The 27,716-nt window shown below is 38.2% G+C and overlaps 1 protein-coding gene across 4 annotated transcripts in view; it reads right to left on the bottom strand.

Annotated features, from left to right (window-relative positions):
• cblb (Cbl proto-oncogene B, E3 ubiquitin protein ligase) overlaps positions 1-27,589 on the bottom strand; it is a 75,159-nt gene extending 47,570 nt beyond the window's left edge. For 3 of the 4 annotated variants that reach the window (XM_041801358.1, XM_041801361.1, XM_041801360.1), the window contains exons 1-7: positions 27,400-27,589; positions 21,711-21,888; positions 20,039-20,289; positions 11,232-11,378; positions 5,765-5,921; positions 5,070-5,191; positions 2,928-3,065 (exon numbers count right to left, since the gene is read on the bottom strand). In XM_041801358.1, the coding sequence (XP_041657292.1) occupies positions 2,928-3,065; positions 5,070-5,191; positions 5,765-5,921; positions 11,232-11,378; positions 20,039-20,289; positions 21,711-21,878 (983 nt within the window). In that variant the 5' untranslated portion in view covers positions 21,879-21,888; positions 27,400-27,589. Of the gene's footprint in view, positions 1-2,927; positions 3,066-5,069; positions 5,192-5,764; positions 5,922-11,231; positions 11,379-20,038; positions 20,290-21,710; positions 21,889-27,366 lie in introns of all 4 variants that reach the window. The other variant, XM_041801359.1, reaches the window with a different exon arrangement.
• Between the last annotated feature and the right edge of the window lie 127 nt (positions 27,590-27,716).

Below are 27,716 nucleotides of genomic sequence, written 5' to 3'. Positions count from 1 at the left end.
CACATCGTTTCATTCCATGGTGGCATTCATTGTCATCAACATCCAACAGTCTTCATTCACAAAGGCAGTAGACATTTCTAAGGCTAAAGCAGAACCCACCAATCAGAGATGACGCTGTGACTCTCTGGGATTGTGGGTACTGCAGTTTCTTTGGCTGATATTGTAAATAAAGTATGGTTTTCTTAAGCTGAGGTTGTCAGTTAGCTGACAATATGACTAATAATCAAATCTATGATGGAGGAAATGGACGGGAGTTTTACCTTTGGAACGACACTGCTGAGTTGTTACATCTGTTTTATGACACTTCTTTATGGCAACTGTGCCCAAACATTAACAGACACACTGCCACCTTGTAATCTGTAAAAGTAACTGCTCAGTTCATTCTACATACATTAACTGAGTGGTTCCAAAATTGGGCTGATCCCAGAGGGGTGACAGGGAGGGAGCAACACCAGCTGATGACTTCAGCATTGGATAAAAGGAGAACTTCATTGATGTGGCTGCAGTTCAAGCTCAAGACATTGTCTGCATTTTGGATTAGAGTGGAAAAGGAGAACCTTCTGCCGGGCAAAAGAGCCATGGCCACAGTCCTTCCTTGTGTTACACTGTACCTGTGGGAAGCAGGTTTTTCTGCTGTCGCCTCAAACAAGACAAAAAGAGATCCAAGATGGTGAGTATTGAAAGATGTTCACAAAGTTTTTATGTTCAGGGAATTGTTCATCTTCATTCAGAGTATGAATTCTAAAGCTCTATTTAGGGCTATGGTTGTTATTTCGACTAAATTTAGAGTTTTTTTGTTGAGGTATATTCTAAAAAAAGATATCAGGATTTGTTTGCAAAAAATTGTAATGGCCAGTGTGTTTGCTGCTGGTTTACATATTTTTACATGTTGATATGTATGGTGAGGGGTAGTGAAAATATTTTCATTTGCCAAAGTGGGGCCTGGAAGAAAATGTTTGGGAACCGCTGCATTAGCTTAAGTCTATTAACTGTGATAAACTATTTTTCATCTTCAGAACTGAATGGAATCAATAGAGGTTGCAGCATGACTGTGTAAAAGATGAAAGACAATAACAGTATCATTCTTCCTAGGAGTGGGGTACACTCTACCTTCTTCACCTGGGTAAATGCTCATAAATTACACAGCACAGGCTCGAACAAGGAGCTCCTGTTAACAGTTATCAATATACATTCAGATAAAAATGATTGTCTGAGGAGGTTCTGTAGGCTGATTCTAAATAATCATGGCTTGATCCCAGAAATCATGATCTTAGGCTGATTGTCTCTAAATCACTTGTTATTTTGGTGCAAACAGCAATAAAGCAGAAAAAAATGTGTTATGTTGATTTTTAGGATCATTTAGACTTCTAGGAGGGTACATTGAGGAAACTGACAAAATAATGCATACTGAGATAATGTTAAGCTTTAGGTTAGTGGTGTGGGTTTAATTTAAGTCACAGGTGTTAAACTCAAGGCCCAGGGGCCAAATCCAGGCAGTGGAACAGTTAAATCCGGCCCACAAGCTGATCTGATATTTTTGCTCTAACTGGCCCATCAGTCTGAGGTCTGCAGATTTCCTCAAGTATAAAAATGTGAACTTATCCTGATGATTTAAGATTTCCTTGTTAAGTCACAAAATCTGAAAAAGGAGTAAAAATATTTAGATAAGAAGCCAGGAATGTGGGAAAAGAAATTAATTTGTGTTTTAATTTCACATTTTCAATTTAGCATCTCACAATTAGGACTCAAACTTAGGACTCTGAATTTTAATTTCATACTTTGAGCATTTCAACTCATAATTTTGACTTCTCATATAATATTTTGAGCTTTAAGATTCAGAATTCTAATTTTAAGTGATATTTTGACCTTTTAACCAATTATTTTGTATTTTACCTCATATTTTCAATGCCAAACTTTGACTTCATTATCCCATAGTTTGACCTTTTAGACTCACAATATAAAATTCTGAATCATATTTTGACTTTTAATTTCATGATTACACATTTTATTTCCTATTTTGACCTTTTAAACTCGTGATTTTGACTTATTATATATTTGCCTTAAAAAAAAAACATTATTTTTAAATTTCAATTTCATGTTTTGACCTTTTTGGAACTAATAAATTTACTTTTCTCAGATTGTGAGCAATTAAACTTTTCTTCTTAAATTTTTAAATGTCAAAATTATTGATCATCTGTGCTAAGTCTTTTCATATTTTATTTGCACTTGACAGTTTATGTTTAAAAAAGTGACCCTGTTAGGCCCTCAGGTTAGTCCTGAATCCAGAATCAGGCCCCTGCTGTGATTGAGTTTGACACCCCTAATTTAAGTCAACCTAGCTGTGGAGCAGAGACATCTCAGCTGTGACGCAGTATCCACTGCACCAGGTAGACGCTCTGGTTTAACATTATGTTATCTCTATCTGAACTCTTTTATAAAAAAACACTGAGTTTTATTTTTCTAATTCTAGTCAAACTGGCATGTTAAAACACCAAATTGTTTTAACAATATTCTATAAGCCTTGAGCTTAACAATGCAATTATTAGTAATACTTAAACATTATCAAATGTTCATAGTATATTTAGCCAGCATATATCAAACAATGTTTGTTTATTTGTTAATTTATTATTGTTAATTCTCTCACATTAAGCATAAATAAATTACCTGAATTATCAAGTGAATTTTATTTTATAATTTCTTGTGCTGCTTCCAGACTAACAGTGGTGGAGGTTAGCGCGGTGTTCTGCAGCCAGACTGGCTTGTGAGTGGGGACAAATGCTGTCTGGATGTGGCCTGAATGAAGGGATCTCCACGTGTCTGCAGGTAAATTTAAACCTGTACTCTAAGCTGTCCAGTTGTGATCAGAGGTGTTAGAGAGCAGATGTTAGCAGCATCTATAGTGTAAGAGTGTGTCACAGGTTACTTACAAGCCCTCCCTGTACCCATCAATGAGAGCCTGGAACAGCGGTTTGTTGTGGGGGATGGTCTGAAGAATATTGCCATCATTGGTGACATAACCAATGGCCCACTGGCCAAGTCGGGTACAACTCAGTCGGAAGATGTAACTATTACAGAGAAAGAAAATACAAAACAAAAAGAAACCCTGTAAAAGTACATCATCACTCTGATTGTAAAGCAATAGCTCTTTATTTTCTTTGGACTTTGTGGACTGGTGCCAGCAGAACTACCTCCAGATTAACACTAGTAAGACCAAGGAGCCGGTTGTGGGCTTTCGTTGGTGCCCCCATTTCCCCCATCACCAGTGAACATCCAGGGAAGGGACATTGAGATGTTGACATCTTATAAGTACCTGGGTGTTCATCTGAACCATAAACTGGACTAGACTGATAACAACACTGCACTTTACAAAAAAGGTCAGAGCAGACTCTATCTGCTCAGGAGGCTAAGGTATTTTGGGGTGCGGGGGGCACTCCTGAAGACCTTCTATGACTCTGTCGTGGCCTCGGCCATCTTCTACGGCGTGGTCTGCTGGGGGAGCAGCATCACAGCAGCTGACAGGAAGAGGCTGGACAAACTTACAAAGAAGGCCAGCTCTGTCCTGGGATGCCCTCTGGAACCTGTGGAGGAGGTGGGGGGAGAGGAGGATGACAGCCAAGCTGTCCTCCATGATGGACAACAACTCCCACCCCCCCCACCACACACTCACTGCACTAAAGAGCTCCATTAGTGACAGGATGCTACACCCGAAGTGTGTGACGGAGAGGTATCGCAGGTCTTTCCTTCCTGCGGCTGCAAGGCTCCACAACAAAAACTGCTCAAAATAATCTGTGAAATAAGTCATATTTATATGTATAATCTGTACACATTTTTGTATATATATATATATATATATATATATATATGTGTATATATGTGTATATATGTGTATATAGGTGTACATATGAGTATCTCCACCACACCCGATCTGTAATATACCCTACCTGTACATAACTGTTTGTAAATACCATTTATAATTTGTAAGACAACGTGAAGTCAGAAATGGATCAAGCATAACAGTCAACCACTAAAACTAATTTTTCTGTTCAGGAATGACAGTAAATAACTATACTTTGACATATTCATCAAGAAATATTAATGTGCTTTACTTTTTTTCATTTTTTTTTCTAAATCAGTAAATTTGAAAATTCATGGATAACAATAATAATTCTATTTTAGCATTAAAAATATCATTTGGGTTAAAGAGCCTCTACATATTGCTGTATTAACCATTACAGAAACATCAAAAATGATTTTGGTAATTACCAATGCTGTTAATTTAGGGCAGCTGTGGCATAAACCCTACTTTAGTTAGGGTAAGGGTGGTCTAATACATTTGTTAAGCACCATATATGTATACATATACATATATATATAAAGACAGCCTCAATCGGCCCATTTCAAATGAAGACTGAATTATTTTAGCAGTCTTCATCTGAAATTGGACGACAGAGTCTCAGTAGGTAGGATTGCTCGGCTCTCAGCCAGAAGATCGTTGGTTCGATACCCATGATAGCAAATACATTTTGGTCATTTCCTCAAGATCTCCACCTATTTGTCTCTTTCCTCGAGAAAAACAGCACCCACTTTCTCATGATGACAAGTCAAATTCTCCCAAAGCCAAAATTAAATAAATAAATAACCAAAACAGGAAAATTGAGTAACGGAGTGTTTACTTGTACTTCCAGGGTTTCTGTAGCTTTTTAAACAGGCTTGTTTTTTCTTCTCTCTATGTTCAGTCAAGTCTTTCTCTGCCTAATGATCCTGAGTGGTTTAGATTTTTTCTCTTAAAGGAGAGGTGGCAAGAACACTTGAGAACTACCGCCATATATCATGCCTGGTATCTGGAATGCACAGCACTAAATAGTTCTAGTAATAATATAATCACAATCTGATTATTATGTTATATCAGCTATGATATCACACCATTTCTAATTTCTTCAATAGACACAAACTAATGACCACATTCCATCAGTTATATCATGACCTATGACCTTTGACTGAATGGTGACCAGTCCAGGTCGAACACTGCCTCTAGCCTGATGTCAGCTGGAACCGCCGTTATACCATACCTGCCTGGCTTGCTGATGTACTTGTGTAGTCGGGCCTTGACTTCATCATAGGTGAGGAAAGCCATGTATCCTGGGTGTGTCACTGCCAGGAAATTCCAGTTCCTGAGAATCGAACTCCATGGCTGAAAAAGACCAACCATTTTTTAATCCCTTCTTTTTTAGCTTTTGATATTGGTGTATCAGAGACCGTGGTGTCTTCAGTGAACATTCATTCACAGTCTATGCATATAAAGACTGACTGAATGATTGATTGGCTAACTGAACCAGTTAACTGCTGGGGGGGTAACTTGGAGACTCTATAAACAATGCAATTAAATAACTCATGCAAAACTGTAAAGAAATATGGCTCAATAGGACAATATTAGAATTTGTCCATGCTCTGCCAGTGTAGATCATAGTAATGTCCAGAGTGCAACTTTTACAGGTTTCAGTTTGATTTTTATACGCAGTCATGGCTTTTAATGCCATTGTGGATCTCACATTTGTCAGCAGTTTAAAGCATGCTTAGTGGCCTAAAATTGTAACTTACTATGAAAAGTTTTCTACGGGTTTTTTTGTCTAGAACAATGAAAAAGTGCAGAAATACAGGCTAAAGGAGCCCCTTTTATGGATAAATAGGACCCTACAGCAGCGTGCTTTGTGCAGTATGTGTTAGGATTAGTGGTTTTCATTCACACTCACTCATGAGGGCCTACCTGGAAGAGGCGTGTAAAAATGTCGAACTCAAACACAGAAATGTAATCATTGCAGGTTAAGTCGATGGTTGATTTGAGGGCCATGGCCTCCAGACCTGAGCTGATGAGATGCACCTCATGAAGGCAGTGCCGGAAAACTTTCCATGGAACAATGGTCCTACAAGAGAGCAAAGAATCTCATCACAAAGGCAGAGATTCAGAAGACTGCAGGGTAAACAGCTGGATCATGTATCTAACTGTATCTGTATCTAACCAGGTTGGTCCCATTGAGATTCTTATGAGGGTAAACCCCCCATAGTTCACGGCCACTCTGAGTGTTTTGGATTAAAGGTTGAGGTTGATGGAAGTTTCCCACCAGTGCCATCTTTTGTTCACTGCTAGCTACTGATTTAAGCGCATGTGTTTTTGCTAAGGTGTCGGAAATGATTAGCTCAAAAGTTGTGTAAAGCATTAACTTGACATTTTTGGGGAAACTGAACAAAACAGCAGCTAAATCTTTTGGTCCATTAACTGAGGTGTGCGGGGAATGCTGCATGTCACGGTCACGTGTTTGAATGGAACTAAAGATTTAGAAAAGACAGAGGGTGCTTCTCACTTCTCTTATTATAAGGCTTGAGTCTTTGGCTTGAGTCTTTTCCTTAGTCCCGCCCACCAAAGACTCATGGAGAGACCGAGGAATTGACGCGTAAGACTGAAGCCATAAGACCGACGATTAACAGTCCATGGGACGTCCTTACCTCTGCATTGTCACTTGAAGCGACATCAGTTTATGATGACGGTGCCGGCTGATCATCAATCAGCAGGTCATCAATCAGCTGTCAGGAGGCAGAAACAGCTGATTGTGTCTCCATAAATTAACGGATGTCGGCATTTACAGGGATCAGAAAACCCCTGCATGTAGAGAAACCTGCAGTAAACATCAGACATTTTAAAAGGCTCATGAACTGATGGGCTGGGATTTTAAAAAGTGTTTGCAATAAGCATTTACAGAGAAATATTGAGAATATATTTAATCAAATCAATAATAAAGACTGAATCAATATAGAATTTATATTTGATTTTTTTTCTGATTCACCTTCAAACATCAAACATGTTAAAAACTCATAAAATCAACAGAATCAGGTATGAGTCTTCCCTTTCCCCCAAAAAACTAACATCATTTAGAGGATTTTTTCTACATTCGGTCCGTCATAACCTTGATGAAGACAAAAGATAGTCGTAGAAAATTATTAAATTATTCTGTCCACCTGATTTAGACCAATTTTAGCCCAATAATAGTCGTTAAAAGTACGACCATACAGCGACGTCTTTACAACGACATGAAAATTACATCTTTTCACCTTTCACTACTCTGTTTAATCTAGATGTTGTTTAGACAGAGTGGAGACGTTTTTAACGTCATTGCAACTATTTTTTGATATCAAAAAACATGCTGGCTCTGCAAATCTATATTACCATATTATTAATTATCATAATTATTCAGTGTGAAGGTTGATCAAACCTGACGCTCACTATCAGACTGATAGAAACTTTATTAATACCGCTATGATTTAAACGTGTTTCTTCTTAAGATCAGACAGACTGCTGTGGTCTGATTTTAATTCTCTTCATAATCTAATAAACAGAAATTACTAAATAGACTATAACACTTAGCAGAAAATATTGGTAAAGACGTCAAAAAATGTCTCCACTCTGTCTAAACGACATCTAGATTTAACATAAAAGTTGAAAAGTCATTGTAAAGATGTCTCTATAAAGACCTCTCTATAAAGACGTTGCTGTAATGTTGTCATTTTTTAACAACTATTATTGGGCTAAATTTGGACTAAATTAGACAGACAAAACATGGCTCACTTTCCTACGATTATCTTTTGTCTAAATTAAGGCTATGATTGACTGACTGTAGAAAAAAATCTTCTAAATGTTGTTGGTGTTTGGTGGGAAAAGGAAGATTTATATCTGAATCTTTAGATTTTATGAGCTTTTAACATTTTTATGTTTTGAAGGTGAATCAGAAAACTAATCAAATATTAAACTCCACTGATTCACTCTTTATTATTGATTTTATTATTTATTCTCAATATTTCACTGTAAATGCTTATTTCAAACACTTCATTTAAATCTCAGCCCATTAGTTATTGAGCCTTTTAAACTTCTGATGTTTATATTCTGTCTAGAGTCCGTTGAGTCCGTTTATCGTCTGTTATAAACTCTGTTTCTCCTCCATCATTTATCTCTGCTGGTGCTGTAAAGTTTCACTGACATCCACTGTGTAGCAGCGTCCAATCAGAGAGAGATATCTAATAAGGGGGTGTGCCTCTGAGTAAAAAGTTCCGGGAAGCCTGCTCTCATGTGTCTTTGCTCATCGGTCTTCAAATCTCAGTCCTCTGTCTTATGGCTTGAGTCTTAAAACCCTGTAAGGGCTTTGGCACAGCCGTCAAGATGGCGGATCAGAAACTACTTCCGTTTCAAGCGAATCCGTAGGATCGAGGACCGATCTATAAGCGACTTGGGAAGCGGCCAGAGAGGACCGGGAACATTCTGGCGCCCATGACCACAAACTGAACCGATGTTTGGAATGATCGACGACCCAGTAGAAGAACGAGCACAGAAATAGTCTCCAACAGTAAAGAGACAGTTCGCCAAGTTTGGCATGAAGTTTTAACATGACAAAAGTGTGTGCCAAAGGTTTCCCAAATATTCTCACTGATCAAAAGCATGAGCACACCAGTGGAGACATTTCCAACAAATGAAGGAAACCCACATTTTTCAGGAGTGACATGAGATGAAACTTGGTTCTTCCAATGTGATCCTGAAACAAAACAGCACTGACTGGGCCACTCCAGAAGGCGTATTTTCTTCTGTTGAAGCCATTCTGTTGTTGATTTACTTCTATGCTTTGGGTCGTTGTCCTGTTGCATCACCCATCCTCTGTTGAGCTTCAGTTGGTGGACAGATGGTCTTAAGTTTTCCCATGAACTCCATTCTTGTTTAATGTTTTACTTATTGTAGATTTGTCAACACAAATTTTTGCATGTGCCAGAGACTTCTATAAGTCTTTAGCTGACACTCTAGAATTCTTCTTCACCTCAGTGAGCATTCTGCGCTGTGCTCTTGCAGTCATCTTTTACAGGACGACCATGCCTAGGGAGAGTAGCAACAGGGCTGAACCTTCTCCATTTGAAGACAGTCTGTCTTACCGTGGACACATGAACATCAAGGCTTTTAGAGATACTTTTGTAACCCTTTCCAGCTTCATGCAAGTCAACAATTCTTGATCTTAGGTCTTCTGAGAGCTCTTTTGTGCCAGGCATGGTTCACATGAGGCAATGCTTCTTGAGAATAGCAAACTCAACACTGGTGTGTGTTTTTTATAGGGCAGGGCAGCTTTAACCAACACATCCAATCTCATCACATTGATTGGACTCCAGGTTGGCTGACTCCTGGCTCCAAATAGCTCTTGGGGAAGTCATTAGCCTAGGGGTTCACATACTTTTTCCACCCTGCACTGTGAATGTTTACATGTTTTGTTCAATACAAACATGAAAACATATCATTTTTGTGCGGTATTATACCCCTTTCCCACTGGCCAATAAACCCGTTTAAACCCGCTAACAATCGGCTCCTGTCGGCAGTGGGAAAGGCTCTAATCGGCATTCAGACCCGGGTCGACTGACCCTGCAATGGACACGGGTTTTTATCGGCTCACCTCCAATCGGCTCCAGTGGGAACGTCACAACCGAGTGAACACAGGATGACTTTAGCGTAGCGTGCCTACGTTTATATTAATACAAGTAATACATTTATATTACTTGCCTGTTGTGATCTCATTGATCCTTTTTGTTGTTGTTGTTGCATAGAAACTTTATTCTGTCAGCTGTGTGTTTAAGCCTGAAGAGGCAAGAGTTTAAAGGCAGAAGTTTCACAGCATGGCAGCGCAGTTTAACGGTGCATATAAACACAAAAATGCCTGTGTCATAATGAACATACCCACTGAGAATATATATATTTTTTTCCCCAAGGTCACATTTAGCTCATTCAGCCTGTTAAAATCTCATGGATTAGCCCATAAAGCGCCATGTGTCCTGTCTGTGCGCAGCTGGAAAGAGAGATCCTTTTCAAACGATATAATCTATTAACCTTTCATTTATTTACTTATCGCATTATTTGTTTGTTGGAAATGATCACATCGATCCTCTTTTTTTGTTATTACACAGAAACTTTAGCCCATCAGCTGTACATTAAAGCCTGATGCGCGCTGCTACTGAACAAGAGGCTTTCAACACTGCAGCGTAGTTTAACAGCACAAATAAACACAAAAATGCTTGTCTAGCTCACTCTTGTCATAATGAAGATATCTGCTGAAAGCTATTATTTTTTCATGAACAAGTAATGCATCTACAGCCTAAGATTTCTCTTGGTTTTATCACAGGAAGTGCAGCGCTTCCTGCCTAAAAACACAGCTAGAGAATGGGAGACTTTTCTAAAAGGTTGTTTCTGTTTCCCTTTATCATATGTCTGCTCCTTGGAAATGACTCTATATTCTTTCTTTTAGTTTTCACCCTAAATCTCAGTCTCAAAAGTTCCGTCTCCTCCATCAGCTGTTAAGCCAGATGACAGCTGATGGAGGAGACCGGAGTTTGGTAGGCTGAAGTTTCTGTATTAAATCATTAAAAAGAACGATGTTTGTCTAATATCTCTAAGAAGCAGATAGATGTGAAAATTTGAAATAGAAACATTGTTTAGAAAAGCTTCTCCTTTATTTGGCTGCGCTCATAAGTAGGAAGTACTGCGCTTTACTGGATAATCCATGAGAAATTCAAGACTGTAGGAGCTGAATATGTCAGTAGAACATTAATTATTTTCAGAGGACATCTTTGTTATAGAAAGACTGAGCAAGAAAAGCAACGTGATGACATCAGCTTGACGCACCAGAGGAAAAAAAAAAACAGCCACGCAGCTCGTCTGCTGGCGATCAGACCCGGGTCTGCTGGCAATGGGAGTCACTTGCCAATTGTTAGCGGGTTTACCCACATTAAAAAAACCCGCTTTTACACGCTAATTTTAGTGGGAAAGTGGTATTAGTTTAAGCAGACTGTGTTTGTCTATTTTTGTGACTTAGATGAAGATCAGAACACATTTTATGACCAATTTTTGCAGAAATCCAAGAAATCCCAAAGGGTTCACATACTTTTTCGTGCAACTGTAGGTTTGTATTTTCATTCCCTTAAAATCCTCATTAAGAAACTGCATTTTCTGTTTACTTGGAATGTCTTTGTGGGATATTAAAATTGGTTTGATGATCTGAAACATTAAAGTGTGATAAATATGCAAAAACATCAGGAACCAGAAAGGGGGCAAATTCTTTTTCACAGCACTGTAGATGGCAGCAGCTCTTCTTCACAGCCTAAATAATAATTGACCATCAAATGTTAACAGGAAAAAATCATGCAAAGCTATAACCTACTTTTCACCAAAATATTTCCTCCAGAAGTCGGCAGCATCCGCCTTGGTGATCCTGAAGGTGTCTCCCTGGAACTGTCCTCCTGGGAAAATGGCTTTGATTTCTGCCAGCATGTGGCTAAATATCAGAGACAGCTTGGTCAGGTTTCTCCTGCAGAAAGGAACAAAAACAGGAAACTACTGATACACCATGTGAAGTTCCACTGTGATGATCTGATGTTTATCCTGTATGGAGTTAAGTGAAGTTAATCATACACAGCAACATTTCTCTAGGGCAGTGGTTCCCAACCTGGGGTCCAGGCACCCCTAGGGGGGCATCAAAAATGTTGGATATTAATAACCCTCACACTGTCCAGCATAACTTTTATGATTGTGATAATTCACCTTAGCGTATAAACACGCCCCAGAATATCAGCGTGACAAAGAGCATGCCATTATTTTCTATAATTGTTGAAACATTGCTGTTTATTAAATGGCCTATAATTTAAATACAGTTGTTATTGTGTTATACCTCATTATATTAGACTGCTTGTTAAAATAATGTGGCTTGTGAAAAATGTGAGTGGCTGGTAGAGTTCTTCATCCACCAGCCACTTTGGCAGGACAGTAAAAAAACTTTATTTCCCACCCTGGCACCACCTACTGCAAGAAAGCAGCAGCATCTCTAACATGTAACATCCTGTATTTCCCATTTTTTATTAAATGTTGATGATTTTGGCTTACAGCTGATGAAAACACAAAATTCAGTATCTCAGAAAATCTCTCCTGTGCCGTTGGGTCTGGTGTCTCTCATCTTCCTCTTTACAGTGACCCAGAGATCCTCTATGGGGTTTAGGTCAGACCAGTTTGCAGGCTAATCCAGGGTCCTTAGACCAGGTATTGGTACTTTTCGCAGTGTGGGCAGGTGCCAAGTCCTGCTGGAAAAATGATATCTCTGGAAAACTGGTCAGCATGAAGGGCTCTATAACTTCCTGGTAGATGGCTGCGCTGACCTTTGACCTGATAAACACAGTGTACCAACACCAGCAGATGACATGGCTCCCCAAACCACCACTGACTGTGAAAACTTCACATTGGACCTCGAGACACCTGTATTCTGCTCCTCTCCTCTCTTCCTCCAAACTCCGGGACCTGGATTTACCTTCATCTGAAAAGAGGACTTTGGACCACTGAGACCACAACAGAGTGGTCCTTTCTGTCCTGAGCTCAGGTAAGATGCCTCTGATACTGTCTCTGGTTCAGGAGTGGTTTAACACAAGAACTGGGCCAGTTGTAGTCCATGTCCTGGATCTGTCTGTGTGTAGTGGCTCATGAAGCACTGACTCCAGCTGCAGTCCTTGTGAAGCTCCACAAATTCTTGAATGTGCTTCGTTTCACAATCCTCTCAAGTGGTTATCCCTGCTGCTTGAGCTCCTTTGTTCACATTTTCCTTTTATTCATCTTTCCATACAGCAATGCCAGCTTCTTTAGCAATGACCTTTGTGGCTGACCCTCCTTGTGGAGGGTGTCAATGACTGTCTTCTGGACATCTGTCAAGTCTGCAATCTTCCCCATGATTGTGAAGCTACGGACCCAGACTGAGAGACCATTTAAAGGCTCAGGAAACCTCTGCATGTGTTTGGAGTTAATTAGCTGATCAGGGTGTGACAGCATGACTTTACAATATTGAACTTTTTCACAACATTCTAATTTTCTGAGATCCTGCATTTGAGCTTTCCATTAGCTGTAAGCCATAACATTAAAATTAAAAGAAATAATCCCTGAAATATACCAGTCTGTGTGTAATGACTCTATAGAATATATGAGTTTAGCTTTTTGAACTGAATTACTGAAATAAATAAACTTTTTGATATTTTAATTTATTGAGATGCATCTGTAAAATAATACAGAGGAAGTATAGTGCTGACTTCAAGAGCAAGAAAAAGCTAAAAAATCAGTAAAACTTTAGACCATAGGATTTTGTGTCTATGATGATGGTGGGTTAATTTTTGTCCCAACTATTCTGACCCAGTAGCTTTGACAACAGAGAACAGACAGCTTTAAATGTTGGTTGATGCTAAGTCGGACAGATATCCTGAATTTTCCAGTGTTCATAATCAATGGTTTTGCTGTTAGAAAATGTCTTCATAGGCCTCAGAATCAAACAGGAAAAGTCTCTCAGGATATTATTTGGCTTAGACCAGTGGTACTCAACCTTATTCTACCAAAGAGCCACACTGTCTAGAAAAAATTTTAGCGAGAGCCACAATCCAAACCCGGAATGTAAGGTAGATAAAAGATCAGTTAATCTGTAGTTGAAATGAAATAAAACAGAGGATTGGTGGATAATTATGAGGTTTAATGGGATGCAAATGTCTGCATAGTGTCAGAAGAACCAATATATCACTGATAATGAGCATATCTTGTTTTCAATTATCACTGACATCAGGCTAAAAGCTAGTCTCTCAATTTTTCATGATTTTAATTTGTTTTTATAAATCAAATTTATATCACTTTTATAAATTATAAACTTTTCATTCTATGAAAAGTGGTCATTTTGGACATACTAATCTTTGGCCCAACACCAGTGTTGTGAAAGCTCACCTGGCCTAAAGATTTTTTAAGACATTAGAATATGCTGAGTTTGAGCGCTGAAATGCTTTTCAAAAGAAAATGATGAATAGTGTTGGCTATTTGGGTATTTATATTCACACTGGGGCCTTTACTGTAGTTCTGTGGCTTTATTAACATAAAAAAGATACTTTCTAATTTTTTTCTGCTCATTTTTAATTCTTTAGTTAAAGGGGGAGGGGCCATTAGTAAAGGGGGAGGGGCCTCATATTGGTCTTTGCCCTGGGCCTCCAAATCACTAAAACCAGCCCTGCCTCACACCTGCAGCTCTCCAGACACATCGTTTCACCCTGCCTCATTTTGGAGCTTTGGTTTTGTATTTCTGCTCTTTTGACAATATTTATGATCATTAGTGCATTAAAGATCAAATAAAACACCCACGTTTGGACAACTTTCACTAGATACTAAATGTTAGGTTATCTCCACATGTGATCCGTGTGTTATGCTCGTTGATGATGCACATCGGTGTAATTGCCATAAGGTCTGGGTGTGAGAGAGCACCGGCAGGCGTTGCTGGAGAAAAAGTTAAGAGAGGAAATGGGAAGGTTCAATTTGAACATAAGACAGTAGACCTTAATGAATGAGCTTCCTGAAGACGCAACACCAGCGGACTTATCTGCTCTCTTCTCTTACACATGCTCCTTCGTCGAGCTCATCCGACGGTAATGATATATGGATTTAAAATAATAATCATTTAAATTTGGAAGTTAAAGCCTGTCTTCTTCATGTGGGAAGCAGATTTACTGATGTGACCTACCATGAATCTTTACTGATGATAGTGTTTACTTCCATAAATGTTTTTAGTTAAAGGTTTTTATTTTCAAATAAGCCGTAAAAGAGCCGCAACTGGTCACTAAAGAGCCACATGCAGCTTGCGAGCGCGGGTTGAGTATCACTGGCTTTAACTACCCAGAGCATACATAGAGTCTTTAACCAATCCTTTGATTCTCAGCACAATATCATGGCTGTCGCCGAGTCTCTTTTCTGACAAATTCATGGAGGTGGCTGAAGAGTAAAGAGCAAAATAACAATGTTTTTTGTTTGTTTGTTTGTTCGTATTATTATTGGCCATCAAAAGGTCCATCTCTGCTGATTCTGTCTGAATGAAAAGTCCTGTCATCCTGTGTTTCACACATCCATCTGGGAAAGCTTCAATAGGAAACCTCTGGGAAAAGGCAGAGGCTTTGAAAAAAACTTGGAGTGTGATTGGGTGAACATTCTGTCACATCTCTACAGGCCAATCAGAGCAACGAAACACGTCATGTAGCCGCTAACGAGCTGCGCATGCGCAGCTACTGAGGAATAATGCAAAACATGGCGACTGTAGACATGTAAGTACACCACTTTTGTGGTTTTTGAAAAGAAAACAACTCACTGCTGTTCTTTGTTCTTCTTTTAAGGAAGAAATGTTGTCAATTTCTGATAAACTAGTGCTTTAGCAGCATCCACGCTAATCTCTTCTTCCATAACTGCACCAGCTCTTGCTGCTGCTTGTTTACGTCACGACTTTGCTGCGCCTGAAAGTACTGCCCCTCGTTGCTGATTGGTCCTGTCACTTCCTAACCGGGCCCAAACGGTTCAGATGGGAGGTTCACCAGTGAAAAACAAGGAAACGGGCGAGTCCATCTGCTTTGCAAGGTTGGTGTTCTGGTAAAGCAGTCACAACTGAGCTATTCCATATTTGATTTGAGTTCAGTAGGACAAAGCTGGTCCTCTTCTTAACGTATGTCAGCAGAAAGAGACAAAAGCAGCGAGTGAAACAAGCATTGACCTTTAGATCACACACAGAGACAGGCTGACACACACAAACACACAAACACCAACCAGATGCCCTGAGTCTGCTACTCTTGTCTTCCTCCTCTGTGCTCAACTTCCTTTCCAGATGGTTCTACTTTCAGGAACCTTGCTGATCTGAGCCAGACTCAGGCCTTAGATCCTTTACATTGCTTCAGATCACAACTACTTTTCAGAAAGGGAGCACTTTTAGATGTTCAGCAGATGAATGAATGCATCCTGATTTAAAACAGAGAGGTGATGAGCTCATAACCCAGGAAACACTTCCTGTCCTCTCAGCTCAGTAACCACATCAACCACAGCACATCACGTCAGCTTACAGCCAGCACTTAAACTAGAAAAAGGTAGAGATACATTTATGCAGAATGATTTTCACACAGAGGGATGTCATCAACATGCCTAAAGATAAAAGACTGAAGACCTAAAATTACAAGATGAACCTACAGTCTAAATTCTGTAAGGCCAGGTCATTAACATTTTAATATGTCTGCCTATAAAATAAAATGAGGAGGTGGAAATTCTTATTTTCTCCTGAAATTTTCATCTGCAACAAATCTGGCCTCAACTGTTCCAACAATGGCCTACTCAATAAAACAAAGAAAAAAAACCACTGAAAAAGTCTGTTTGAGTCAGTGTTAATTTCAACAACCAAAACTATGACTAAAAATGTTTGTCAACCATCTTTTCCGTGAGAAAGACTAGACTAAGACGAGCCCAAAATACATCTGTGATGACTAAAACTGGTAAGTTTCGTTTTCGTCAGACATTTAAAATCCGTGATATTTCTCCACTGTGGGTAAATCTGTCAGAAAACAGTGCATCTCAGTGTTTCCCCTAGGTTTACAGCGGGGTGGGGACACCAACACAAACACTTAATATACATACAGTGCTTAACAAATTTATTAGACCACCGCCCAAACTAAGGTTTATGCCAAAGCTGCCCTAAATTAACAGCACTGGTAAAAATTGGTAAAACCACAATCATTTTTGATGTTTCTGCAATGGTTAATACAGCAATATGTAGAAGCTCTTTAACCCAAATGATATTTTTAATGCTAAAATAGAATTATTATTGATATCCATGAATTTTCAAATTTACTGATTTACAAAAAAATTGAAAAATACTAAAGCACATTAATATTTCTTGATGAATATGTCAAATTTTAGTTATTTACTTGCATTCCTGAACAGAAAAATGAGCTTTAGTGGTTGAATGTTATGCTTGATTCATTTCTGACTTCTCAGCCCAGTGAGCCGGCTCAAATTTGGGTATAAAAAAGTGAATTCAGTTTGAAATTCCTCATTCCTGTTTAAATGGTAAAAAATGGAGAGTTCACTGAAAATGAAAGAGTCCGCATTAAAGCACTTCATGATGCTAGATGGTCTCTGAGACAAATATGACAGATGGTTTAATACATTTGTTACACACTGTGTGTGTATATATATATATATATATATATATATATATATATATATATATATATATATATGTGTATACATATATACATATACATACATATATATATATATATATATATATAAAATCTCACACACACATGCACACAAATACATACACCTAAACAACAATAAAATGCAAAAATACACAAACACACACACACAATATTTAACATCTATCATTATATAACTGATATATGGGAGACTGAATTTAATTCAGTGTTCAGTGAATTCAATTCAAGTTTGTTTTATTACAAACAGCAGACATGTAGTTATGATACAGGATGCCGTTGTACATTAAAAATGTTGGCTTTGATACTAAAATACTTTATGCAGATAGTAACAGTACTGCTTATGTGCGCTATTTAAGTCAGTCAATGTTCACTATGGTCTTTCTGTGTGCGTGGCCTATAAATTTAATGGTAAATCTTGCAAATAAAACTAATTATTTTCTATAGATTTAGTACCTGGTAAAATTGTGTATTTTATGCTAAAATACAGCATATCTAATATGTATTTAGAACATAGCTTTCATTCTGTGCCTCTATTTACAGCTCATTAACCCTTATGTGAATGTTTACTGTTGCTATGGCAACATGCGACAGCCTACATTAGCAGCTAGACTTGGCCAACTGTCAACACTCATAATCACAGTTCGGCATATTCAAACAAAATACCACATCTACCGATAGTTAAACCTCTTAAACTCTGTGCTAACGTGTGTTGTCTTGATGAATGAAGCCACATAGGCCTTTGTCATTTTAGTTTCACCACAGGTGAATGATTTTGCAAGGTGCGAATCGGGGAACTTGGCAGCAAAGACGTCACGTATGCACTCGCTAGATTTAAATGAACTGTGCCTCGTCACGGTGTGTAGAACCCACAGTACCTCTGCCTTTTGGGTGTCTGGCGGTGAAATTAATCTTGTCATAGCCGACTGAGAGTTGGCATCCGAACTTGTAACATTGTTAGGTCATGCTGCAAACGATGCAGGGATTAGCCTAGCCCCACTATGGCTTGCTGCTGCCACATACCGCTTGTGCTTTTCTCCTTTAATGTGCGACTCGACGGCTTTGAGCCCAATGGTCCCTAATGAAAAAGTCTTTTTGTAGAATTTGCACATTGCCTCATTGATATTTTCAGCCAGTGCCAACCACCTCCTAAATGCATTCTCTTCCATCCACTTGTTGCTGAATTTGCACTTCCCCATCTTTGCATGTTAAACTGCTCACCTTGACAACCGCGTAATGGCGGCATGCAGCCAGACGCCAGCGTCTTTAGCCGACGTACTGTAAAACAACTATTAATCATGGAGACTCTCATTTACAACAGCATACTAAATTAAATAAATACACACTATTAGATGTTTTATGGTGGGCCACTGTGCTTTCCTATAGGCATTAAGTGCACCGGCTAAAAATTTAATACCTAAAGCGAATTTACGGTAAATTTAAGACAATTTAAGACCTTAATTACCCAGATTTTAATTCAAGACTTTTTAAGACTTTTTAAGGACCCACAAGATCCTGTTAGTCTTTAAATGAAATGAATTTTAGATTTAGTCTAGTATTAGTCGACAGAAACTCAAAACATTTTAGTCTAGTTTTAGTCCATAAAAGTCCTCACATTTGGTCTTTACTTTTAGTCCAAACATTTATTTTCTTGCCTAAATCTGGTACCAAATCATGGTAGTGTGTTCTCTGCCAAACCTGGGGTCCCTGCTTTCTACAGCTGAGAGGCAGAATAGATACACCTGCATTGTTTTTTGACAGATTTACCCACAGTGGAGAAATATCATGGATTTTGAATGTCCGACAAAAACTACATTACTTTTTAGTCTAGTTTGAGTCATTTTAATGAAAACTAAACTTAGGTTTTGTCAGTTTTAGTCATCACAGATCTATTTTTCTTATTCTTAGTCTAGTTTTTGTCATGGAAAAAAAGGCTGTCGACAAACATTTATAGTCATAGTTTTAGTCAATAAAATTAACACTGCAAGACAGACCTACTAGGTTTCCTCACATCTTCCTGATAAAACTCTTCTCTCCTTAAATGATCACAGCACCTCTGCTTTGGACCCAGGAGAGGGTTTGGACATCTATCCAAACTAAGAACAGGTACATGTATACATCTTTGATTTAGGATTATCTGAGCAAATTCTACACACACCTGAGACTGATTAACTGGATTGGTTTTCTAACTTTAATGAAGCTATTTACAGATTCTAAGCCCACTGCACTAAAACACAGTTATGTTTTTGACAACACACTAGGTATTTTCACAGCGCATTTCGGTAATAGCACTGCACTGAAGCGTCACCATCATGACAGCCTGGGACATTCATACTGATACCGTCTGTCAACTCACACAAAGTTATGGCTTTGCAGCACTGGAGCTCCACACAAATTCACAGACAGCGCGTTGCTTTCCCACTGGCTCCACTGATCCTGTCTTAACTTCACTTACGCCTCTGTTACCACCTCCAAAGCTAGCATAGCGGGATCACCTCATCCCTCCATTAACCTCCACTACAACTGTTGAACTGGGCTACTTATAAAGTATAGCTTTATGTCAACAGTTTAATGTTTGATTCAAATCAGTCAGTCATGGACTCTTTTAATGCTATGCAATGTTTGTTAACTCTATCTGTGACGGGAAACATGCAGCATCTACAAAGTTCCTGTTAGGTAACCTGAGTAAAGTGTGTACACCAAGTTCTGCTGAAGCTAAAACTGAACTCTCTGCAAAAATGTATCAAGTGTTTGACAGTCTAGGAAGCTCTTTTTGTCTTGAGTGCAGGGAAGTATTATAGTCATAATTGCTTTAACAATAGTTTTCCAGAAACAGAGAAAGTTGTAGAAAGACATTTACGTCTGTGCACCCTGAGCACAGTGAGTTCATGTTTGGAGCCTCAAATCAAATATTAAAAAGAAAAATACACTGTCTTCCTACCTTTCTTGTGATTGCTCCTCATACATCCTCTCTTTTCCTTCTTTGAAGAGCCGAATGGCACGTTTGGATTTCTTTATAAGACTATCAATGCATATTTTAAAGTAGTCATTCTCACTGAGCTGTGTGAGTCTCTGGCTCTCCTCATACTTGCTGAGGATGAGGCGCAGATGCTGATATGCATCAGGTAAGATATCCAGGATGTATGGAGGACTGTTTTTCAGTTGTAGTCGAGGATTTTGGCAGAGGCGGACCTGTAGAAAAGAAAACAATTAATGACTGCTAGCTTGATGACAAAACATTAAGCTGTCCATAAAACATATGCTTGACTTTATTTTGTTATTTAGTATCATCAGGGAACACACTGGGACTAGCATTAGTTCACTACCTATGAGTGTATCCTTTATAGACACAAAGCTAAGGGAATGAACATTTTTAATTGAAGCACATTAATATTATATTTGATATGTTATTTAAGTCCATGGTTCTCAACCTTTTCAGCCTCCAACCCCCAAAATAAAGGTGCCAGATACCGGGACCCCCGACTGTACCTGAAGGTGGCTGAACAGCCATGAACATTCAAGAATAGTTATGTGGAGACAAGGCTGTCCATAAAGGGGATAAAGGGGAGAGCTTTCTGGGACCCAGCCAAACTGGGGGCCCACGGAGGTCAACAAAACCATGGTTATAAAGTTAAAATATGGTATCCATATTTCATATTTAACCTGAAAAAACACTCTTCTCCATGAAACAAATCTCTTTTTTTTTTTAAAAAAAAAGCCTTCTTAAAAAATGTAGATCCCTTTTGTTGAAAAAAAAATATTAAAATGGTTTAAAAATGGCTAAAATGGGTTAATAATGGCAAAAAAGTGGTGGAAAATGTGTTGAAGTTGGATTTTTAAAGTAGCAGAAATGGATTAGAAGTGGCAAATATTGGCAGAAATAGTGGTAAAGAGAAGTTAAAATGTGGCTAAAATGGCTTTAATTTGGAAAAAAATGGTTAACTGAGAAAGAAAAAATAGGCAGATATTGGCAGAATTTGGTTAAACAAGCAAAAATGGGCAAATCAAATAAGTAAATGGGGTTAAAATGGGAAAAAACTGGGTGTCAACAGCTGTTTAATAGTAGCAAAAATGGGTCAACAGAGGCAGCATTAACTAAAGTGGCAAAAATTGATTTACAAATGGCAAAAACAGGCAGAAATAAAGTGGTGGAAAAGTTTAAAACTGACAAAAATAGGTGTTAAATGGTGAAATGTGTTAAAACTGGGGGGAAAAAAATGATGAAACAGGGTTAAAATTTTGACCAAATTGGTGTAAAGTGGCAACAGTGTAATTTAAAAAATGTTCTTAGTTTTTTTTTTGGGGCAACTGGATACCCCCCTCAGTGACTCGTGACCCCTTGGGGTCCAGACCCCAAGGCTGACAACCACTGATTTAAGTGATAAGTGAGGGTTTTTATTGCAATTTCTTCTCCATACAAGTTTATTTTTAAATGTGCTTACAATACATAAGCCAGAACACCTCTGCTGCAAATATTTACATTAAAATGATATTTTAAAACACATTCTTAAAAAAATACTGTACCTCCCGGGACTTGAACAGAGCAGTGGGGCATGGTACAATTTTATTGAAATTTCAATTAGTTATTCAGCCCTATTTAATTCGAAACCTACCACTTTATCCATGAGTTTCCAGGTTTTCTCCACAGTCCTCCGGTCGGCAGCTGCTTGTTTGGGCGGTCCCACAGCATCATGGATGGCATCAATTATGCCTAAGATTCGACCTTTATTTCTGTTTGGTCCACGTCCACCAGGATTCCGGCCACTGATGGCAGCTGCCATACTCTAATCACTGAAATTAAATATCAAACAGTTGCATTCATAAACTGCTGTATAAAAGGCCTCATTCGCATTTTTTTTCATGCTTGATATGTCTTAACACCTTCCTGTTGCACAGGCCTAAAGCCTTTACTTTGTAAAACAGTCACTGGTATTTGCCAGTTGTTTTGGGCTTTTTGCTCCAATTGCAGTCATTTCTGGGAGAACACCCAACTTCCACATGAAAATAATGAAGTCCTAGTCTGTTCTCACAAATGATCCAAGAATCCTCTCAGAGAGCTTGCAGCGTATCTCAAAAATCTGTGGCAAAGGAGTCTAAAGTGATTTGGAAACATTTGGATGTCAGCTCTGAGCAAGGAAGGAGCTTAAAGTTGTATTTTGGTTTCACCCTGTTGTGAGGTATAACTCATTTTTCCCCGAAGATTTGATTGTTTAATTTAAAGAAAAAGTAAGTTTTTAAAAAGTAATACTGGGAACAGAAGGACTCCTGAAACCAATCACTATCACACAATCCACTCAGAAAATATGTCATCAAAATCTTGTTGAAAGCTACGTCGTACACTAAAAGAATATCATAAACATGCTCACGTGCACAGCAGGCTCTTCACATTATTCTCATATAACTGTCAGCACATGAAGTGGCTTTAATCTGATTTAGCTGTTAAGTGAACCACGTTTAGAGTGAAATCCATCAGCCCTTCATACAATCAAATCAGAAATAATCTAACCATAAACACTATTCTCTGAAATTAACACCACAATCTAAAGACGTGTTTAAAACATGCTTTCTAGCACAGTAGGCTCTCCACAGGCTAATAACTGTCAGCCTGAGAATAAGAAGCACCTGTGGACTGTTTTTAACGGATTGCCTCACTTTGCAATGAAGAATGTCAGAATGGGACTGAAATGTATAAAACATTTTCATCAGTTTAGACCTGAGATTGAGTAGGAATATTCTACATCGGTGATACCCAACGCGTGGCTCTTTTATGATGATCTGTGGCTCTTTATGTCTTAATTTAAAATATCATTCCCCCAGAAAACCTTTATAAAGGGAAACTATGACCTCAGAAATTATCCATTGCAAGTCACATTAATCAGTTTGAATCCCCACATTAATACTGTCGGCTTTAATTTTCAACCTTTATTTTTTGTGGGTATATTTCCATCACCCTTACTTGCTATTTTTTGCCAATTCTTTTCAATATTTTTGCCACTTTTAATCCATTTTTACTGCTTTTTGCCATTTCTTTTTGCCACTTTTTGCCCATTTTTACAACTTCTATCCCATCTTTGCCACCAGTTTTTTGCCTCTTTTATATTGCTTTTTGTTATTTGCAATTTTTTCCCTTTTTTTTGACATTTTTTGCCACTTTTCACCCATTTACGCCGTGTTTTTGCTGTTAAATGCCACTGTCATCAGCATTCTGCCATGCTGCTTTTTGACAATTTTTCCCACATTTTGCCAATTTTAGTCACTTCTACACTCATTTTACCTCCGCCAAGGAGGTCATGAACCTGACACGCCAGATGGATGTGTTTCACACATGTGTTTCAAACATCCATCTGGGAAAGCTTCGATAGGAAACGTTTGAGAAAAGGCAGAGGCTTTGAAAAAAACTTGGAGTGTGATTGGATGAACGTTCTGTCCGTCACATCTCTACGGGCCAATCAGAGCAACAAAACACGTGACATAGCCGCTATCAAGCTGCGCGTGCGCAGCTACTGAGGAATAACGTGAACCATGGTGACTGTAGACATGTCAGTACTCCACTTTTGTGGTTTTTGAAAAGAAAACAACTCACTGCTGTTCTTTGTTCTTCTTTTAACGTAGAAATGTCGTCAAGTTCTGATAAAACTGGCACTTTAGCAGCATCCACGCTAAGCTTCCGCCATAATTGCACCGGCCTCTTGTTGCTGCTTGTTTACGTCACGACTCTGCCCCTCGTTGCTGATTGATTGGTTTGTTTGTTAGCAACATAACTCAAAAAGTCATGGACGGATTTTGATGAAATTTTCAGGAAACGTCTGAAATGGCATAAGGAAGAACTGTGTAGATTCTGGGAGTGATCCGGATCACCGTCTGGATCCATGAATGTTTTAAAGGATTCTGTACTATTGGGAGATAGGGCTAATGGCAGAGGTCTGCGCTCTCTGAGTGCTTTTCTAGTTGTGCCATGTTTTTGTTATTTCTGGCCATGTTTTTCCACCTGTAATTCATTTAATGGACTCTATGCTGTACAAACCATCAAACTGCCGGGGACTACAGATGGAAATTAGCCTATGGCTACAATCTGCCACATTTACATGTTTATGTCCATTAATGTGTATTGTCCCACATCACAAATAATTAATTAAATAAATAAATAAATCATTTTTTGGCTAACTTCTCACCCATTTTTGTCACTTTCTGCCCTATTTTTCCACTTTTTGCCATTCTATGCTGCTGTTTGATCATTATTTGCCACCTTTAACTTATTTTTATTGACACTTTAATCAGTTTTTGCCAATTTTCACCACTTACAGCGTGGCTGTTGCTAAAGCATTTTTCAACTATTTGGCTTTTTGGTTGAGCAGGGTTGAGTAACGCTGTTCTACATTCAGTGTTCGGAGAACATTATCCATGTTCCCCCCTGATGGAGAAAGTCTTTAGTCCTCCTCACTCCTCCAGTTTTTACCTTTTGACAGGGGTGTCAAACTCTATCACAGCGGGGCCGAAATCTGAATTTAGGTCTAACCTGAGGGCCCAAAAGGGAAAACAATTTAAATTTAAATTTTAACCAAAAACTGTAGACGTTATTTTTACATGTAATTAACTACGGGGAAAAACTGATGATAAATGAATTTGAGAATTGTTTTAGAGGCAAAACAATAAGTTTGAAGGCTCAAAATCTGAGATAAAATGTAAAATATTAGTTCAAAAGGTCAGAACACAAAAGCAAAAGTCAAAATAATGTTTTCAAAAGGCAAATATATGAGATACAAAGTTAAAATAATGAGTTGAAAGGTCAAAATATGAGATAAAATCCAAAAACATGTGTTTTAATTCAAAATATGACATAAAATTCAAAATATTGACTTTAAAAGGTTGAAATGTGGGATAAAAAAAATCAAAGGAGTTGAAAAGATCAAAATATGAGGTAAAAAACAAAATTTAGAGTTTAGAGTTTAGGTTGACGTATGACTTCAAATTTAAGATTGTGACTCTACAAGGTCAAATTATTAGATAGGCTAAATTCTAAATCATGGTTTAAAAAGTCAAAATGTGGGATAAAAGTCAAAATTAGAAGTTAGAAAGGGCAAAATATGAGATTAAATTTGAAATTAAGATCTTGCAATTTCAAAACATGACTTGAAATTCAAAATTGAAATCTAAAAGTTCACAATATGAGAGAAAAAGTCAAAATCCTAAGTTTAAGTCAGATTTTTAAGATGCAAATTGAAAATATTAAATGAAAACACAAATTCATGTCCCTCCTTTATTCCTTACTTTCTCAATATTTTTACTATTTACTTTTCAAATGTTTATGACCGACCAAAGGATATTAAATCTTCAAGGTTACGTTTTTATTTCTATACTGGAGGAAATCTGCAGACCTCAGATCTACGGACCAGTCCTAATTAAAATATGATAGGATCTTGGGGGCCAAATCCACGGGCCGGATTTGGCCCCTGGGCCTTGAGTTTGACACCCCTTGCCTCAGGAGCTCTCTTACAGGCAAGGATGCTTTGTAAATAACTTCTATCCTTACAAGGATCCAGTCTTCACTAAAAAAGAGAAGAAATTAATGATGTTAACATTTTTCTAAGAATTTCATCACTCGGAGCAACTTTAAGAACTGGGGCAGCCCTCTGGACATGGACATGGTCCCAGAGGCTGATAGAATGCATACACGTCTTCCCCCAGGGACAAGAGTCCAGCGATCATAACGTCTATTTTACACATAAATAATGCAAAAACTTTCAGCAAAATCGGGCTATAGACAGACTTCTTTGGTGTGAAGGGTACCCCTCTGTGCAGTCTTTAGCAGATGAGCCAGGGTTTAGTGCACAGGTGTCAAACTCAAGGCCCGGGGGGCCAAATCCGGCTGGCAAGATGATCCAATATTTCTGTTCTAACTGGCCCATCAGTCTGAGGTCTGCAGATTTCCTCAAGAATAAAAATGTGAACTTATCCTGATGATTTAAGATTTCCTTGTAAAGTCACAAAATCTGAAAAAGCAAGGAGTAAAAATATTTAGATAAGAAGTCAGGAATGTGGGAAAAGAAATCAATTGGTGTTTTAATTTCAAATTTTCAATTTAGCATCTCACAATTAGGACTCAAACTTAGGATTTTGACTTTTAATTTCATACTTTGAGCATTTCAACTCATAATTTGACTTCTCAATAGAGCTGGGCAATTAATCGAAAAATAATCAACACCAACATTTAGAGCCTATAACCAACAAAAACCTGCCATGTCAATTATTTCAATTTTTTCCCTTGTAATATCTCTCTCTGCTAATGCACCACCCCCTTAGAAACAAACTACTAGCTGTGTCGCCACGTGATAGGCAGACAGGTAGTTTCATTTCAGCTGTGTATTTTGACTTCAGTTGTCTCAATAAATAATCAATAATTGTAAATCTCTGCATGTTCCTCTCAGTTATTCGTTTTAAAATTATACAAATATTTACAGAACAAACAGAGTCGGAGGTTGGGGAAGGAATAATCGTTCATTGGTCATAATCAAGGTTAAAAGCCCAATTAATCGTGATTTTAATTTTGGCTATAATCACCCAGTCCTACTTCTCATATAATATTTTGAGCTTTCAGATTCATAATTCTAATTTTTAAGCGATATTTTGACGTTTATAACCAGTTATTTTATATTTTATCACATATTTTAACCCCAAACTTTAACTTCATAATCCCATAGTTGGACCTTTTAGACTCAGGATTTAAAATTCTGAATCAAATTTTGACTTTTAGTTTCATGATGAAAAATTTTGTTTCCCATTTTGACCTTTTAAACTCATGATTTTGACTTCTTTCTAATATATTTGCCTTAAAAAAAAACATTATTTTTCAATTTCATGTTTTGATCTTTTGAACTAATACATTTATTTCTCTCAGATTGCGAGCCTTTAAACTTTTCTTTTAAACTTTTTTAATGTAAAAATCGTTTATCAACAGTGCTAAGTTTTATTTTTCATATTTTAGAACCGGTGAAACAAGGTTGAGAGTTTCTGGTTAAAAAGGTGACCCTGTTAGGCCCTCAGGTTAGTCCTGAATCCAGGATCCGGCCCCTGCTGAGACTGAGTTTGACACCCCTGTTCAGTGTCACCAGTGTTGTTATTGATGAGGCCAATCATCGATAGCCACCCTCTATTGTTTCCTGTAGCTACATTTAAGAGCACATGACCGCTGCTGCTGCAACTCTAACATCCCTCAAAGCTCACAGGACTAGAGCTCCTAAAAGTTACTGTGCTTTTTCATGAGTTACTCACAAAAGAGGAGAAAATCACGCCGTCCAAACTCACCGAACCACCACAGAATGTCAATGGGGATCCCTGTTGAGTTCGCCTCACATCCGGCGCAGGAAAATCAGGAGTGGCAGAGAATCAAGAAGAAAGTGTGACAGAAAAGTGTGCGGTTTGTAGATTTGTGGGATTTAATAGCATGTTTTTGTTCCAGTCGCCCCGTAAAATCCTCCTCCAAGGTTCATCGCGAGACGGGGAGGTCTGTAATGCTTGTTTAGTACGTAAAAATAAACGTTAAGCTCACACTCATAATGTTGCCACATCCGGTTATTATTCCAAAATAAAGGTTTTACAAGGAAATTATCTGGAGTTAATTT

The sequence above is a fragment of the Cheilinus undulatus genome, linkage group 12 (genome assembly GCF_018320785.1).
Source record: "Cheilinus undulatus linkage group 12, ASM1832078v1, whole genome shotgun sequence".
NCBI lineage: Eukaryota > Metazoa > Chordata > Actinopteri > Labriformes > Labridae > Cheilinus > Cheilinus undulatus.
The sequence above is the reverse complement of the archived record's forward strand: the minus strand, read 5'-3'. Positions and strand labels throughout refer to the sequence as shown.